Genomic DNA, 15,274 nt, shown 5'->3' with positions numbered 1-15,274 from the left:
GGAACAAAAATGTTACAACTATGCAAGCAAATAAGATTATTTGCCTTTATTTCATAAAATAAACTAAAGTCAAGTAACCTCCTGAGAGAACAAAAAGTAAGCTTGTCTTGTCTAAGCTGGAATACATAAAACTGTGAAAATGTCAGTCTACAGTTTCATAGTTAGGTAAAACTGCTTCTAACTTACAACATGTTAAATCATTTTGGTTCAGACAAGACAGTGATCTTTGATAAGCATTATCATTGTTGGATAGATAATTCAAAATGCATGAAATGTATTTTAACAAATAAAAAGAAAATACTAAGTTAAAATGTACCCAATCACAGAAAATGTTGATAGACCCAGTACACTGTATAAATCAAAGAACACCTGACAGTTTTCATTCTGAAATTGTAATTAAAAATGAACAGGAATGAATTCATGAATGTGTGACATTTTCTTTTTTGTCTTTTATCACACGTTTGTGTGCAATGCCACGTTTTAATTGCTTAAAAATAAAATATAAGAGCAAACTTCCATCTCCATAAAACATCTCGTCTTCTACTTCATTTTCAACTTTCAGGCTGACATAAAATATCACAAAAATGAAAATAAATCTCCTAATATGAAGAACTAAATTGCACGAACCCTTAAAAACAATTATCACGATAAGTGTGTGGAGACCCAATGCACAACTTTCAGTTTTCTCCCCGTGTCTGTTGCTATGACAGCACAGGGTCCAAACCCATTGTCACCAAAGTCCAATGCACTGATGTTACTGTGGCCCGTCTTGACCACTGAGGTAGCCTGGATAAGGTCCAGCTGCAGGAAATCTTGGTCATCCTCTATGTAGAACAGGTGGACATGCCCTGGAACATGAATTACTAGTAGATAACAAAAGTACACATGACAGAGAAACTCAAGAAAAATTATCTATAATAATTTAAAAAAGGGGTTTTAATAAATATCAGCAAGGTTGACCAGTATCAAATGATGATGAAAGAACTTTAGATGGCTAAGAGCAATTTTGATCTTAAATTTAAATCAACACTTTTTTAATGCCACAAGTAAGAATGACAAAGATCAATCTCTTTGCTAAACAAAAGACAGGCATACTCTTGGATTCATTTAAGCAGAGGATAAAAAGACAGAACTTATCAAAGCCCACTACGGACCTACAGCAGTCCCTAATGCAAATACATTTCCCCACAGTGACATCACACAAGCCGTGGAGCCAAGAGACTCCATCACATTCCAGCTAGAAAAGCAGGCGCCATCATCAATGCTGACGTGTAGTATGTGGTCCCCTAGAAAAGACAGTAATAAATGGTGATGATAACAATTAATGGGAATTCAAGCACTTTTGTGTGGTTCACAGATGGGCAGTTATGTAAGGAAATATGACAGAAATACTGAGAATCAAGCACCATTATGTGTACTTAGTGGTTGCCGTGGTTGCCTGGAATGGCAGGATAGAGTTGATACAGAAATACTGGGATTGGAGATGATACAGAAATACTGGGAATCAAGTGACATTATCAGTACTTCGTGGTTGTTGTGGCTGCCTGGAATTGCAGAATGGAGATGATACAGTAACTACTGGGAATGGAGATGATACAGTGATTACTGGGAATAGTGACATTATCGGTACTTTGTGGTTGCGGTGGTTGGCTAGCATGGCAAAGCAATGATGATACAGAAAGAGTGACACAGAATTACTAGGAATGAAGTGACATTATCAATAATGTGTGGAGAAAGGCAGTAGTATCAGGAATAAGCAAAACCTTCAATATTTCTCAACTAAAAATTAAACTAATTCTAATGAAATTTATTATCATCTTCAATGCTTTACCTGCAAATTTTAAACAAAAAGAAAAAATAAATAATTTAATCATAGAAACTGTAGAAAGTGGAAAAACTAGCTGCATAAATATATCATATATAATACTTTAGCACATTACTTTACCTGTTAACACAATAATGAGGGTATCCCTGTAGATGAGCTTTGCTATCCAGCTGTCAAACTCCCACACCATAGTGCAGTCATCATTATGTCCCTGAGCCGAACTGTCCACTGTCCAGCGGAGCAACATTTGGTCATAACCCCCTGAGAGCACCTGTTAAATAATTATATGGTGATAATTTACTAATTTATTCCTTGATTATTTTAAATTAATATATTTCACAAAACAGTGAATTTATTCAAATTCATGGGAAACAAGTTTGGTTCATAAATAACCCACAGCTATCTTTTCTAGTTGAAAAAAATGAAAAAATAGGAGAAACACGTGTACCTTGTTTTCCCATATTACAATACACATAGGCACTTCCATGTGACCATGTAAACTGGATACTTTTTTCAACTTGCCACCAGATGTCACCTCTAGCACCGCATGGCCATTCAGGGTGTGATCTTCTGAGGCAGTGACAATTTGGTTTCTCCACAAACTAGCAATGTGACAGAGGTGCAATTACAGCTTATGTTGATAAGTTAAAATTTCGAGTGATGATCAGTTTACAGAAAGGTTATCATGATAAATACATATACAACCTTTTGTGCGCAACATAAATGCCTACATTTCATGATCATGTTACCCAAGGAATTGCATGTGACTATAAAGCCACATATTCTAACATTTCAAAAAACATTAGTCCTGGGCCAGTTTTATTTCTTCAATTGAAAATGTGCACATATTAGTTATACCTGATAGATTGTATTGGAGAAGAGTAAGAACTGGCATGGATTTCTTCCCTCATCCAGTTATTAGGAGACAGGTCAATGAGACTGACCAAGGCATCACTGCCCCCTGAGATGAGATAGTGGGAATGGAAGAGGTCACTGGAAAATGACCACTGGTCAGTATCACTCTCTTCACCAGATCCTAGCACTGGAATAACACAAGAATGAATGAGGGCCATAGCATACTTCCAGATTTCATGAAAAAAAAAAAACTTAGCTAAGACCCAAAAAATTAATCAATCTTGAATTCATATACAGACTTCAAAACAACATACATATTCCAAGAATAGCAGGCTCTGCAAGTTTCATCATATCTTCAGGTTGTTGAAACATAAAAACAAACTCTGATGACAATTAATCATTGATCTGATGATAATCACTGATAGCTCTGATATAAAATATTCATTCACATTGTTTTCAGAACAAAGCCTGTTAAAATTAGTGGAGACTGTCAGAAGACAGGTTTTAGGTTTCTGACAGCAAAGTAACCATTCTTAGATCATATGATAAAAGACATTGACTCAAGACCAAAGGGAAGTTTACCTGGTGAGTTGATAAGCTTCATGTCTTTGACCTCTGGCCTCAAAAGTCTGACATTTCTGGACATCAAGGCACATCTTTTACTGAAGAGATTGTAACATCTTATACTGCCATCACTACAGCCATAGAGCACAGCATCTCCTGAAACAATTGCAAATATTTTAATGTTGATATTTCCATTGATCTAACTGGTCTAAAACTACTGAAAAACATTCAGTTTTTTAATGAAAAATTGTATAAACAAACTGTGTATTTCATTAGTCACACTTATATTACACTAACTTAAATCATATTTCGAAAAGTTCAGTTTTTTTTTCTATATGCATCTCATCAAACACTACTTAAATAATACATAATTTACATGGGAAAACTGCTGGTCCTTGACTTGTAAAGCTGTGCAAATTGTAAACTCTGAAAAGGCATACAACATGTCATCACTCAGATTCACAAGGAGATGATCTCCTGTCTTCTTACCTGCTATCCTGAGGCAGTTCACCTGGTACAACATGAGAGCATCCCCATCATGTGGCATCTCTTCCATCACGGGCTGCCATGTCCCTATGTGTCTACTCCTGTACCAGACACAGTAAACTTTCCTCCAGTATTCCCAATGTCTGGGACATCCCTCCACTGAGGACGACTTCTTTTCTTGGTCTAACATGGTGTCTAGAATCTCAGCACCTCCTGTAATGTCTATTAAAACTTTGTGCTGGATTTCGACCATGCACCTTCGAAACCAGAAATTAGTGGTCTTTTGGACATTATCCACAAGATGATGCCACCGTTTACAGACTGTCTTGGCTCTGGAGAATGTGCTGCCATCTAAGTGAGCCAATATATGCTCCTCCAGTTCGGGAGGTAAATTTTTCAAACCCATAGTTTACCAGGGTCACTGGTTTTTGGTGACAAAACCACAACTGATCCAAATCATATGGCCCCACTTTGTTTTATCATTTCTCTCAAGCATCTGAAATATAAAACAGAATTATTCTTTTACTCAAGAGACTAAATAACATCAGCCAAACACAACATTTCAGTCCACCACTTCTGGACCTTGATCATATGCATTGTGGTTTCCCATCAGAATATGTTATAACTTCAATATATTGAGAAATATGAGAAAGCATATAAATATCAAACAAAATGCATTTTGTTAACTGAAGTAAGTTTCTAAATAGCTATACCTTCTTGTTAAAAATAAAACATGTTTTGTTGAAAAATGTTTTCAGGGGAGCATCAAAAGGAGACACACTCTGATTGAAAATATTAAACATAGGAAAGCGGTAACTAGCATGCTTTACCCCCTTCTTCCTACCTCCTCCCCCAAACCCAGCTAGTACACCCATGTGAAAGGTGCAGCAGCTTCCTTATCCAAGAATCACATTGCTAAGCAATCCAGTCTTTGTTCAAGTTATGTAATCAGGGAGTATGCACCTAGCCTACCTTGAAAGGAGTATACAGTGAACCCATTCTCTCATTAATTTCTTTAATGAGTTTGCATGCTACACAATGGGAAGCATGCATGCAACATTAGTTTAAATATATATACATGCCCACAGATTAAGATTTGGGGCTTCAGGGTACAGGTAAAGGTTGATCTACAGAGTTATCAATTTGAAGTTTTGAATACCTGACTGGATGTTTGAAGTTATAGAATCAAATTGCAAAACTTTTCTAATCTTGACCCATAACACAACTACATGTACTTTAATTATGAGGATATATGATAGATGGAAAAACTTAATTAAAATCAATTAACATGATTTGATTTTTCGAGCTAAGTGCACTTCAATTCTTGACTCAGTGTTCGGCCTTTGACCAGCGCTTAAGCTGAAAGAAGGAATTTGCAGTTGAACACAATCATCAAAATAGCTCAAAAGATTTACTGGTATCGTCTGCTAATTTTCTAGGTATCTTGTCCTTACCGTATTCTATTTTGAATCATCAATTTTTGTATATTTGGTAATATATCAGAACATCCTTTTCTCTGCATTTGAGGCCCAGCTAATGGACGGCTAGGCTTGTAACATGCCGATAAGTGCCAGCAAAACAGCCGAGTTCTAGCTTCTGCACGTGACGCTTATGGGATTACTCTGCACACCGATAATACCAAACACAAACAAATCAGTAGCGATTTGCAAACTTTTTAATATTTGCCACAGGATTCGGTATGACTGCTTATAATATTTTTCATTACATTTAACATGACTGAAATCTACCTGCAATCCCAATGTGTGACGAGTTCCTGGTAAAATTTCGAAGAAATACCAACCAGTAATTATAGGCTCCTATTGAGTGCTGCAAGATGGCGGACCCAGAAAGATATGTCCGCGTTGGCAATAGGGTAAATATATACTCGTTCATCTTCTATTGAAAAGAAGGTGATTTAGAACATCTGAATTTGCAATATCATGAGGAGTCCCCGTCTGAATATGATAGGTGCCCTTATATCTGATTCTTCTGTTACCATGCCCTTGTTCATGATTACAGCCGATTATCGTTTTCTTGCAAGTAGCGTGGTTTGATAAAGAAACGATTTATATCTTTTTAAAACTGTATAAGCAATTAATGTAGAACTTGTTCCTGAATATATCTCTCTTTTTAGTAGATAAATAATCTGCACATCAAAGGTCAGAGAAAAGTAGGAGGTAAAGTACACCAATGCGGTCCTTGTGAAGTGGTGGACTTATTTTTATTCATTAGTACCACCAGCGTGTACGCTGGCGGTACTCATGGTTTTAGTCCCGACCCGTCTCGTCCGGCTCCGCGTACTGGCGCCGGATACAAGTCACCGTTACCGCTTCTCCTCCTAGACCACAAGGACCCCTGTCCCCATCTCTTGGATTTAGGTCACATATAACCTCAACTTGAACCCCCAGTTTTTTTTGTCTCAGTCGGTGCATTGACCTGGGCGTGACGCTCGTTGCAATGCACCCTTGTCAAAATTTTTGAAAATTCAATGCCAATTATCTACCCTACGGAAGGAATTATGGGAAAAATTTCTACAGACGGCTTTCCAAAAGTCATTCTTACAGTCGGTTACAGGATTACTGAACCCAGAACGAGGCTCTCATTTTGGACTAGGGTAAAACATTGGCTTGCGCCCATTACTCTCAATGTTAAATTGGTGAACTTTGATCGTTCATATCAAGCAGACCAGAGGACAATTACTTGTGACAACCACTTGGTTATATTCACTAGGGTTTTTAGCGTCAGTCAATGGGCCTCAGGAGGATTTTCTAGAGCTGATGGTGATTTTATCAGCGATAATACCAACACTCCTCCAACGGGCTGCAATTTCAGTTTACACCAGATGCATGTTGTAATAGGTATATTTTATCGTCTGTATCAAGTATATCTGTGAATAAATACGCATGACAACTGTTTGTTGATATTCACTTACGTATTTAGCTCAGGGAAACTGCCATCAAAAGGATTTTCTAGCGTCAGTGGCGACTTTATCAACGATGGTAGTGTACTATTTTTCAAAAGCAATTTTTCCTACTGGGACACTATGACCTATACGCACCCAGTTCATTAATATACAGTCAGAATTCTTGTATAATAAAATCATTATCTAAACAAAGAAAACTATTATATTCATATTGCTTTTAGAGGTCTCAGTTTGAAAGATTTGATAAGCTAGAAAAGGAGGCTTGGCTAGCACTGCTCAGTCCTGTTGTGTTCGAAGCAGGTGTCTCAAGTAATGCAATTAATGTGCTTTCAAAAAGAATTTTAATTTGTCACTGCTGTGTTTTTCATTAAAATTTATTTTTCTACTGTTGTCTGGATTATGTTTGAAGAGACTATGAAATACTTTTTTAGCTTTTATAATTTCTGCAAAAAAGTAAAAAAATTCATTAGAGGCCTGCCAAAATTATTTTTCATAAATAGATTCATCCATAATTAACCAATTAAACAAAAAGTTTTGAATGAAAGCCTCACTTAAATCTTTATAAATTGTCAAAATCTACAAATCATTTTTGACTCTGATGCTAAATGAAGTTCATGGTGTTTTTTTTTTTTTTTTTTTTTTAGGAAATAATATAAATTTATACAGTAGTGATTTCATTTTTAGAACATCAGACTCAATATCACAATACAAAGTACGATCTATAAAAATCTGAATTGAATGCATATTTAACCGTCATAAATCACTTTGAATTCTTAAACAAAATGCAAAATGAAAGATACAATAAAACTTGTTGACTTTAAATTTACATTTTATTTCTATCTACATGTATAAGGTATGTAAGAAAGGAGTTATAAAATTCCTTGACGTATGCTGTAAAGTTCCATTCTGAATTAACATTTGTACAGTAAAAATGAATTAGAATTTCTATATCACACTTAAGCAAATATAACAGTAGTGTCCAATCCATAACAAAAATTTGATTGCTGAGTGTTTTTTCTAATTGCATGGGTTAATAGATTTTACTCAGCAAACAGCTCCACCCGCTTGTTTCTTCCAGTTCATATACTGGAGTACGTGCATTGATAGCCTTTCTTGCGTTCTATCCTCTTGATGAAAGTGTGCAACATCACAAAGATAAGGTATTACTTATCTGTTCCAATAGCACATTATTGCCATTTACACACTTCATAGTACAATAATTAAATGATTTATTGAGTATGTAAAAATTTCATTCTGTCCATGATCTCAATTCTGTCTGCAGCAACATGGGTATTAAAAAATTACTAGAAAAAATTGTTCAAATTCTCAAAATGGCATGTACTTTCAGTAATAAAATCAGACTAGTAAATTGTCATTAAAGCTTTCTTTCAGCCCCCCTTTTCAAAGACAAATACAATGACCACACCTGTGAAGATCATATCTGTTTTAGTTCTATTTGCTACAATGACACCAACTGATAAGATCACTTTCTTCCCATGAAACCACCTCAAAGGGCTCTATGATTGTTTGAGGATCCAGGTAAGTTCTGTTCAATAGCTGTCAGTGGACAGATTCATCCGATAACAAAGCCATTGGAACTTCTTACCTGAAAAACAATCAGAACTGTAACTGCAGCTCATATAATTACAGTGTAAGAGAGGTGCATTTCAATCGCTGATAAAATCGGCATCGATGCTAGAAAAGGTCCTTGATGGCCATTTCCTGACACTAAATACCTATGTTGATATAATTAAACAGTTGTCAAGTTTAATTATCTACCGGTGTGAGAGATACAGACGATCAAAGTTGATCATTTTAACATGGGGAGTAATGGAGCTTACAGATTGTTTTACCCTAGTCCGGGCGTGGCGGCCATCTTGTGACGTCATGCCGACTGTAAGAATATGTGTAGATTTCAAATATGCCCTTGGATTTGACCTTTGACCTTTATTTCAAGGTCAAACGGGCCAAAATTTTCAAAAAAATGAAATTTTTTACGAAAAAAAATATTATTTGCACTGTTATTCAGACACTACACAGACTTAACCAATAATTATATTGGAAAGTGTTACCCTTTGGGTCATCTTTCATCTCCATGAATTTGGGGTCAATCGGTGCATTTTCTCGGGAGTAGCAGCCATAAGATACCGAAACTGAAAACTGTCTCTAATTCGGGAACCGTTAATGCTAGCGACCCGTTCTTTTTTGCATTTTGTAGAGCATGTAAAGCCCAACACTGAGAGTGGTCTCCGTTTTTTTTGTATTTCAAAGGGTTTTCGTGTTATGCTGTATTAAAAAGTACTTTGTGGTGGCACATTATTGTAACTAGGAATTGTAACATTTAGTCCCTTATATCTCCAAAACTGGCAGAGGTGGTCAATAGTTATTATTTAAGTTGAATAGGAAGTCATTTACTTGGAATCTAGATGTGACCTTGAAATTGACCTTTGACCTACTTTTCACTATGAACTGAACTTTGCAAATTTTTGTTCCGTTTAATCTCCAAAACTGGCAGAGATAGGTCCATAGTTACATTTGAACTTGAATAGGAAGTCATTAGAGGCAATTTACTCTGACCTTGACGTTGACCTTTGACATACTTTTTATCATGAACTGAACTTTGCAAATTTTTGTTCCCTTTTATCTCCAAAACTGGCAAAGATTCGCCCATAGTTACTATTGAATTTGATTAGAAAGTCATTAGAGACAATTTATTGTGACCTTAAAATTGACCTTTGACCTACTTTTCACCATGAACTGAACTTTGCAAATTTTCTTTCCCTTTTATCTCCAAAACTGGCAGAGATAGATCCATAGTTACTATTGAACTTAAATAGGAAGTCATATACTGGCAATTTACTGTGACCTTTAAATTGACCTTTGACCTTCCTTTTACTATGAACTGAACTTTGCAAATTTTTGTTCACCTTTATCTCCAAAACTGACAGAGATAGGTCCATACTTACTATTGAACTTGAATAGGAAGTAATACACTAGCAATCTGTGACCTTGAAATTGACCTTTGACCTACTTTTTATGATGAACTGCTTTTTGCATGTTTTCTGGCCTTTAAATCTGCAAAATTGGCAAAGAAATGCCCATGGTTGCTATTGAACTTGAATAGAAATTCATATACTATGATATTGAAATTGACCTTTGACCTACTTTTTCACCATGAACTGAGCTTTGCATATTTTCTTGCCTCTCATATCTTTAAAACTAGCAGAGATGTGCCCATTGTTTCCCCAAGGTTTTCTCTTTTGTCAGCATATATGCACCATTGACAACACATTTCAAACCAATAGGCCTTTTGTCTAGAGAATACAGTAGTGATCAAGGGTAGGAAAATGCAAGTCAATTCGAAAATCTGCTTGATTGTACCATTTTTAGTTATATTTTTTTGCATATTTTGAGAACTCTTGTTGATTGCATCTTATAGAGCTTCTCAAACACAAGACTGGTGATGGTGTCCCTTTTAGGAGGGGGGGGGGGGGTCCATACGAATGCGCTTACTCCAGCTGGTGGTACAATATCCGGAGGCGGTATCGCCTCTCTGATCCTCTAGTTATCTTTTCCATTGTCTTTTCTTTTTCTATAGCAATGTTGTCTTGTTCAATGTACACTGACTATCATTTTTTAGCAAAAGATATTATATTATTGGTGATATAATTTGTTTTAATTATTTACTGTTTATTTTTATATTATTTATTTCAGACTATAGACCTCAGTTTGTTGCCTGAAAAAGAAAGATGGAGGTAAGCAAAAGCGTTTAAGATATATTATTGACTAAGAAGCCTATATAATTTGTCATAACAGTGAATAATTGGCAAGCTTTTTCAAAATTCAGAACTACTTCATATAATAAAATAAAATTATCTTAGGTATTTGGTAAAAAAATTCTGTACTAAAGGTACCTAGAGCATATATATTGTACATTAGATTTATTTAACCTTTAAGTAATGCATTTTCAAAATTATAATAGTGGCATGCATGAAGTTGATCTACTTGTGTGCTCTAAAATTTCAGATTGCGCCATGAAGCGATGCATGAGAAGCATCGTGGTCACGAGGCCATGCATGCTGAGATGATGCTGATCCTCATTACCACATTAATCGTGGCTCAGGTGGTCTTAGTCCAGTGGAAACAAAGGCATTTCAAGTCATATCAGGTGTGCTGACTTTATTTCATATATTGTACTGTTTTTTCCTGTGTATGCTAGCTGTTGTGTAAATGAAGCATTGACTTATTTCAGTGCTCATTTATTATCATTATCATTGTTATTAGTTATTATTATTTTATTAGTGTGTTACTGAGTAAATGTTTTGCTAAATTATATGTTTTCATTGACATTGTTGTTCTAACAGTGTTCGGCAGGCTGCTTTATATGCTCTTTACTTTTAAGTTTAGTGGTTTAGTTTAGTTGTTGTTGTTGTTATTATTATTATTAGTAGTAGTAGTAGTAGTAGTTGTTCTTGTTGTAGTAGTGGTAGTAGTAGTAGTAGTTGTTGTTCTTGTTGTAGTAGTGGCAGTAGTAGTAGTAGTAGTAGTAATAGTAGTAGTAGTAGTAGTAGTAATAGTAGTAGTAGCAGTAGTGGTAATAGTAGTAGTAATAGTAGCAATAGTAGTAGTAGTAGTAATAGTAGTAGTAGTAGTAGTAATAGTAGTAGTAATAGTAGCAATAGTAGTAGTTGTTGTTGTTGTTGTTGTTGTTGTAGTGGCAATAGAAGTAGTAGTAGTAATCAAGTACTCATATATTTCAGATTGCAACACTTTTAGGCATGTGGATCATTCCAGTAGGATTCTGCATCAAGTTTGGCTGGTGGAGGTTCATAGTCATCTGGATCATTTTTTCCATAATAACTTTATTTGTAACATATAGAGCTACAAGAAAACCAATCTCAGGGACAACTCCTCGGTAAGTACCAAGATCATCAGTGCTCTGATAACAGTTGTGTGTATTTATTTATTTTCATACTGAAAGATATCTTTTAAAATTTTTAAAGTTTACATTCATAGTACAAATGTAGAGTGCAAGGTGCATAAATGATTTTCTATCCCAGAGAATGAAAATGCTGTGAAGGTTATGAATACAGAAGTATGTTTTGCTGATTGTTTAAAAGTTAAATTGGTTTAGAGAACAGATATGTGTAGAGTGCACCCTGAGCTTCAGAGATAACTTGCCACTAACCTCTTCACTATAGCCTATCTTCATCGTGTCAAGTTACCTCTGACGAAAATAGTTTGACCTAGTTTATATAAGCCAATCCAATCCATGTTTCAAAATTTTTCACCAAAGTTTGGTGAAAACGCTGATTGGTTGACCGTCAATCGGCAATCCTCGGCTGATTCCGCAAGCTCCATACTAACAACAAAGTTATTGTCGAGTGCAGAGACATCCGAGTAGTTCCGAGTGCATAACCGTACACAAAGAAAGCATGGCGTCTCCTACGAGTGACTACGTAAAATAATGTGTTAAGTTATCTCTTGATTCTTTGCAAAATATGAGTATATCGGAATTGAAACCAGATCAGTTTGAGGCCCTGCATCATTATCTAATGAGGGATGATGTATTTTGCGTGCTGCCCACAGGTTACGGCAAGTCCCTGATATTCAGCCTTATCTCTGATTGGTCCAGATTTGAACAAAGCGCGCTTTGACTCGTTCGCGTTCATTGGCTAGATCGTTCAATAAGTCATTGAGTGCGGGCTTTAAATTTGATTGGCGGGCGGCGGAGGCTATCGAATGTGGTCAGAGGTAACTTGACACGATGAAGATAGGCTATAGTGAAGAGGTTAGTGGCAAGTTATCTCTGAAGCTCAGGGTGGTAGAGTGCAACATGCACAAGTAATATTTCCATATTAGAGAGTGTATTGGATACAAATTTTTTTGTCGATTGTTTTCACCTAAAAAGTTAAATTGGTTTAGGGGAAAGACGCTATTATTTACATTGCAGATTGGTTTACAAGTGGTTTCTTCTCATCTACAAAGCAAGCTATGGTTTTGGCATTGCAGGCTATGCAATTATAATGGGGACTCTGTTTGGCCTCAACCTGCTATTTCTTATCAAGCCTCAAACTGCTATGGACTTTGGTCTATTATTGCTGTTTTATGGCTTATATTTTGGTGTGGTGGGAAGAGACTTTGCTGAGGTTATAACTGACAAAATGGCAGCACACATTGGGGTAAGTGCAAATTTAATATATTAGCCTTATCCCTCTCTCCCTTCAAATCCTGAAATGGTATGTATGATGGCATGTAAGGTGGTACGAACAAAATAAATATATTTAAAAATCATATAAATAGCATAGAGTAAAAATCCCAGAGTTCCAACAAGACTGCTTTGTTTGTTTTATTTATTTATTTTTCTTATTCCAGTATTACACCACCACAGGAGTGCCAACCAGGAGACTGGAAACTGACATCTGTGCTGTCTGTGGCAATAAAATATTAGTCAAAGACAATGAAGATGCAATAATAGAAGAAACTTATAAATTATCTTGTAATCATGAGTATCCTTGGTAATTGTTTTTATTGATATTGTAATTGTGATTATTATTGATATGACACAACTGTCTTTATATTAACTGTGGTTTTAAATTCTATATCCACTCATTATAAAGAAGTTTTATGATTATGAGAGCATTCTTATAAAAGTCATTTTCAATATTTCAGCATAAGTAAAAAGGTGAAAAGACCTTCGCAAAGTACTTAAAGGAAATGAGATTATAACATACTTAAAATATTCATAGTTAAACAAATTAAAGTATATCTATACAATTTTAGCACTTTTCCCATTGTTTTCAGGTGCTTTTACTATATTTCATTTCATGGCATGTTTTCTCCCTAAATTATGGCATAAGTTCCTTAACTCTAATGTCAGATTCCATGAGTTCTGTATACGTGGCTGGTGTATAGTAGGCAAGAAACAGACCTGTCCTTACTGCAAGGAGAAGGTGGACCTGAAGAGGATGTTCCCCAGTCCGTATCCTTTCTGGTTTCATGCTTTTACTTTGACTTTAATGTGTAATAACTTTAAAGGCATGCAAAATATATTTATTGTGTATTAACACAGCGTAATCAATGTAGGTTTTGTGACACACAGAAGTTTCAACGCAGTTTTGCCTATCGTTCATTGCTTCAATACTGTCTTTCTGTCATACAGCATTGGTTTGTTGCCAGCAATCCTTATATGGTTTGGTTGATATTTGTTTTGCCTGTGATTGGTTGTAATTCCTTGACTGACACCTCAGGTGGGAGCGGCCCCATGTTCTCTATGGAAACCTACTGGACTGGATACGTTATTTAGTTGCTTGGCAACCTGTCATAATCATGGTTGTTCAAGGAATAAATTGGGTGCTAGGACTCGAATAAATGATTTGTGAAATGCCCCCTTTTTAAACTGCCCTTTGTAAAAGTAGAAATATTTTCTGCGTATATTTCAAATTATATTTTGAACAAAGGCAAATGATTTGTGTATAGAGAAAAACCAGAAAGGCAGCCAAAGTCAGTTTGCATTAACCAGGCATGAATTCCTAATAAATTAAGTAACTTCACAATGCTCACTACCAGTGTATTTTGATTATGTCCACTTCCGTGATGTATTATAGTATTATATGTCGTTGTTGGTATTGAATGGCTTTCTTTGTAAGGTAAGAGGTCATCCATTTTTATCATCATTTTCCAAAGTCTACAAAGAGTAGACTTTTCCACCCCTCCCTCAGAGCGTACAAGGTTAGCTACAAACAATGGCCTTTGCCAGCAATTTGGATCGTCATTTTTTTATTCAAAGCGCACATAGGGTATTAGCCCCCCCTCCCAGCTTAGGGGTTTGTAGACTTGAGAAAATGATGATAAAAATGGATGACCCCTTACATATGTAGGTACAAATTTACTTTTTTTCTAGATATCTTCACATAATGATGTAACAATAAAATCGATTTATCACACCAATGTGTCAGTTGTTATTTTTGTTTTTACACATACATTACCCATGTGCCATTAAATATCCGGGTCTTCATGGGTTTCACAAAAATAAAAGTGGCTTTTGACGACCTAACGTAATCTAAACGAAATTTGCAGAAACTTCCCGAACTTTTGAAGTACCCCATCCCAAGTGAATTTAATACCTGTAGGCCCCTATGATAAAACAACAGAATGGCGCCAGTGAGAGGTATTCAGATAATTAATGCCATTTCTGTCTGACAGCTTAGTGTTTTTCGATTTCCACTGAAGACAGCTTCAATAGTTTGATGTCTACAATAAATCTGTTATTCCATATTGTAGCTCAGCGACTAATTAAAAAATATGTATGACTGATTTGAAAATCAATGTTCTGCGCGAAAGATAGGAAATGACATTATATTACCACTGCAAAGTGGAAATGGATTCTTGATTAAATGTAAATGGTGGCGAAAAACGTTTTATCCCGTGAATTTTATGACATATTACCTTGTAATTGAAATGAAAAATAACTAACTAACAACACAGTATGTCAAGGCAAACTTTATTGAACCGCCCATATACTCTCAACTAAAGATAAAAAATCGTATATATAGTCATTAAACAAAAATAAAAATACACATAATAATATAATTCCTGTTAAAATGAAAGCCTCTATTCTT

The 15,274-nt window shown here is 35.6% G+C and overlaps 2 protein-coding genes across 2 annotated transcripts; one reads left to right on the top strand and one right to left on the bottom strand.

Moving 5' to 3' along the window:
- Window positions 1-12: 12 nt before the first annotated feature.
- Window positions 13-5,365, bottom strand: LOC106174576 (uncharacterized). The gene is made up of 8 exons (XM_024076755.2): window positions 5,185-5,365; window positions 3,734-4,226; window positions 3,263-3,400; window positions 2,684-2,867; window positions 2,274-2,427; window positions 1,946-2,096; window positions 1,155-1,286; window positions 13-848 (listed from the first exon to the last, which is right to left on the bottom strand). Exons 2-8 carry the CDS (start codon window positions 4,134-4,136, stop codon window positions 643-645), a joined length of 1,368 nt encoding a protein of 455 aa, XP_023932523.2. The 5' UTR covers window positions 4,137-4,226; window positions 5,185-5,365; the 3' UTR covers window positions 13-642.
- An 88-nt stretch (window positions 5,366-5,453) lies between these two features.
- Window positions 5,454-14,599, top strand: LOC106164988 (E3 ubiquitin ligase Rnf121-like). The gene is made up of 8 exons (XM_013543056.2): window positions 5,454-5,603; window positions 10,368-10,408; window positions 10,680-10,821; window positions 11,414-11,568; window positions 12,607-12,835; window positions 13,029-13,162; window positions 13,534-13,635; window positions 13,904-14,599. The coding sequence occupies exons 1-8, from the start codon at window positions 5,565-5,567 to the stop codon at window positions 14,022-14,024; spliced, it is 963 nt and encodes a 320-aa protein (XP_013398510.2). The 5' UTR covers window positions 5,454-5,564; the 3' UTR covers window positions 14,025-14,599.
- Window positions 14,600-15,274: the final 675 nt, after the last annotated feature.

Source organism: Lingula anatina, chromosome 3 (assembly GCF_051362555.1).
Source record: "Lingula anatina isolate TDL-2025a chromosome 3, LinAna3.0, whole genome shotgun sequence".
Classification (NCBI taxonomy): domain Eukaryota; kingdom Metazoa; phylum Brachiopoda; class Lingulata; order Lingulida; family Lingulidae; genus Lingula; species Lingula anatina.
The sequence above is the reverse complement of the archived record's forward strand: the minus strand, read 5'-3'. Positions and strand labels throughout refer to the sequence as shown.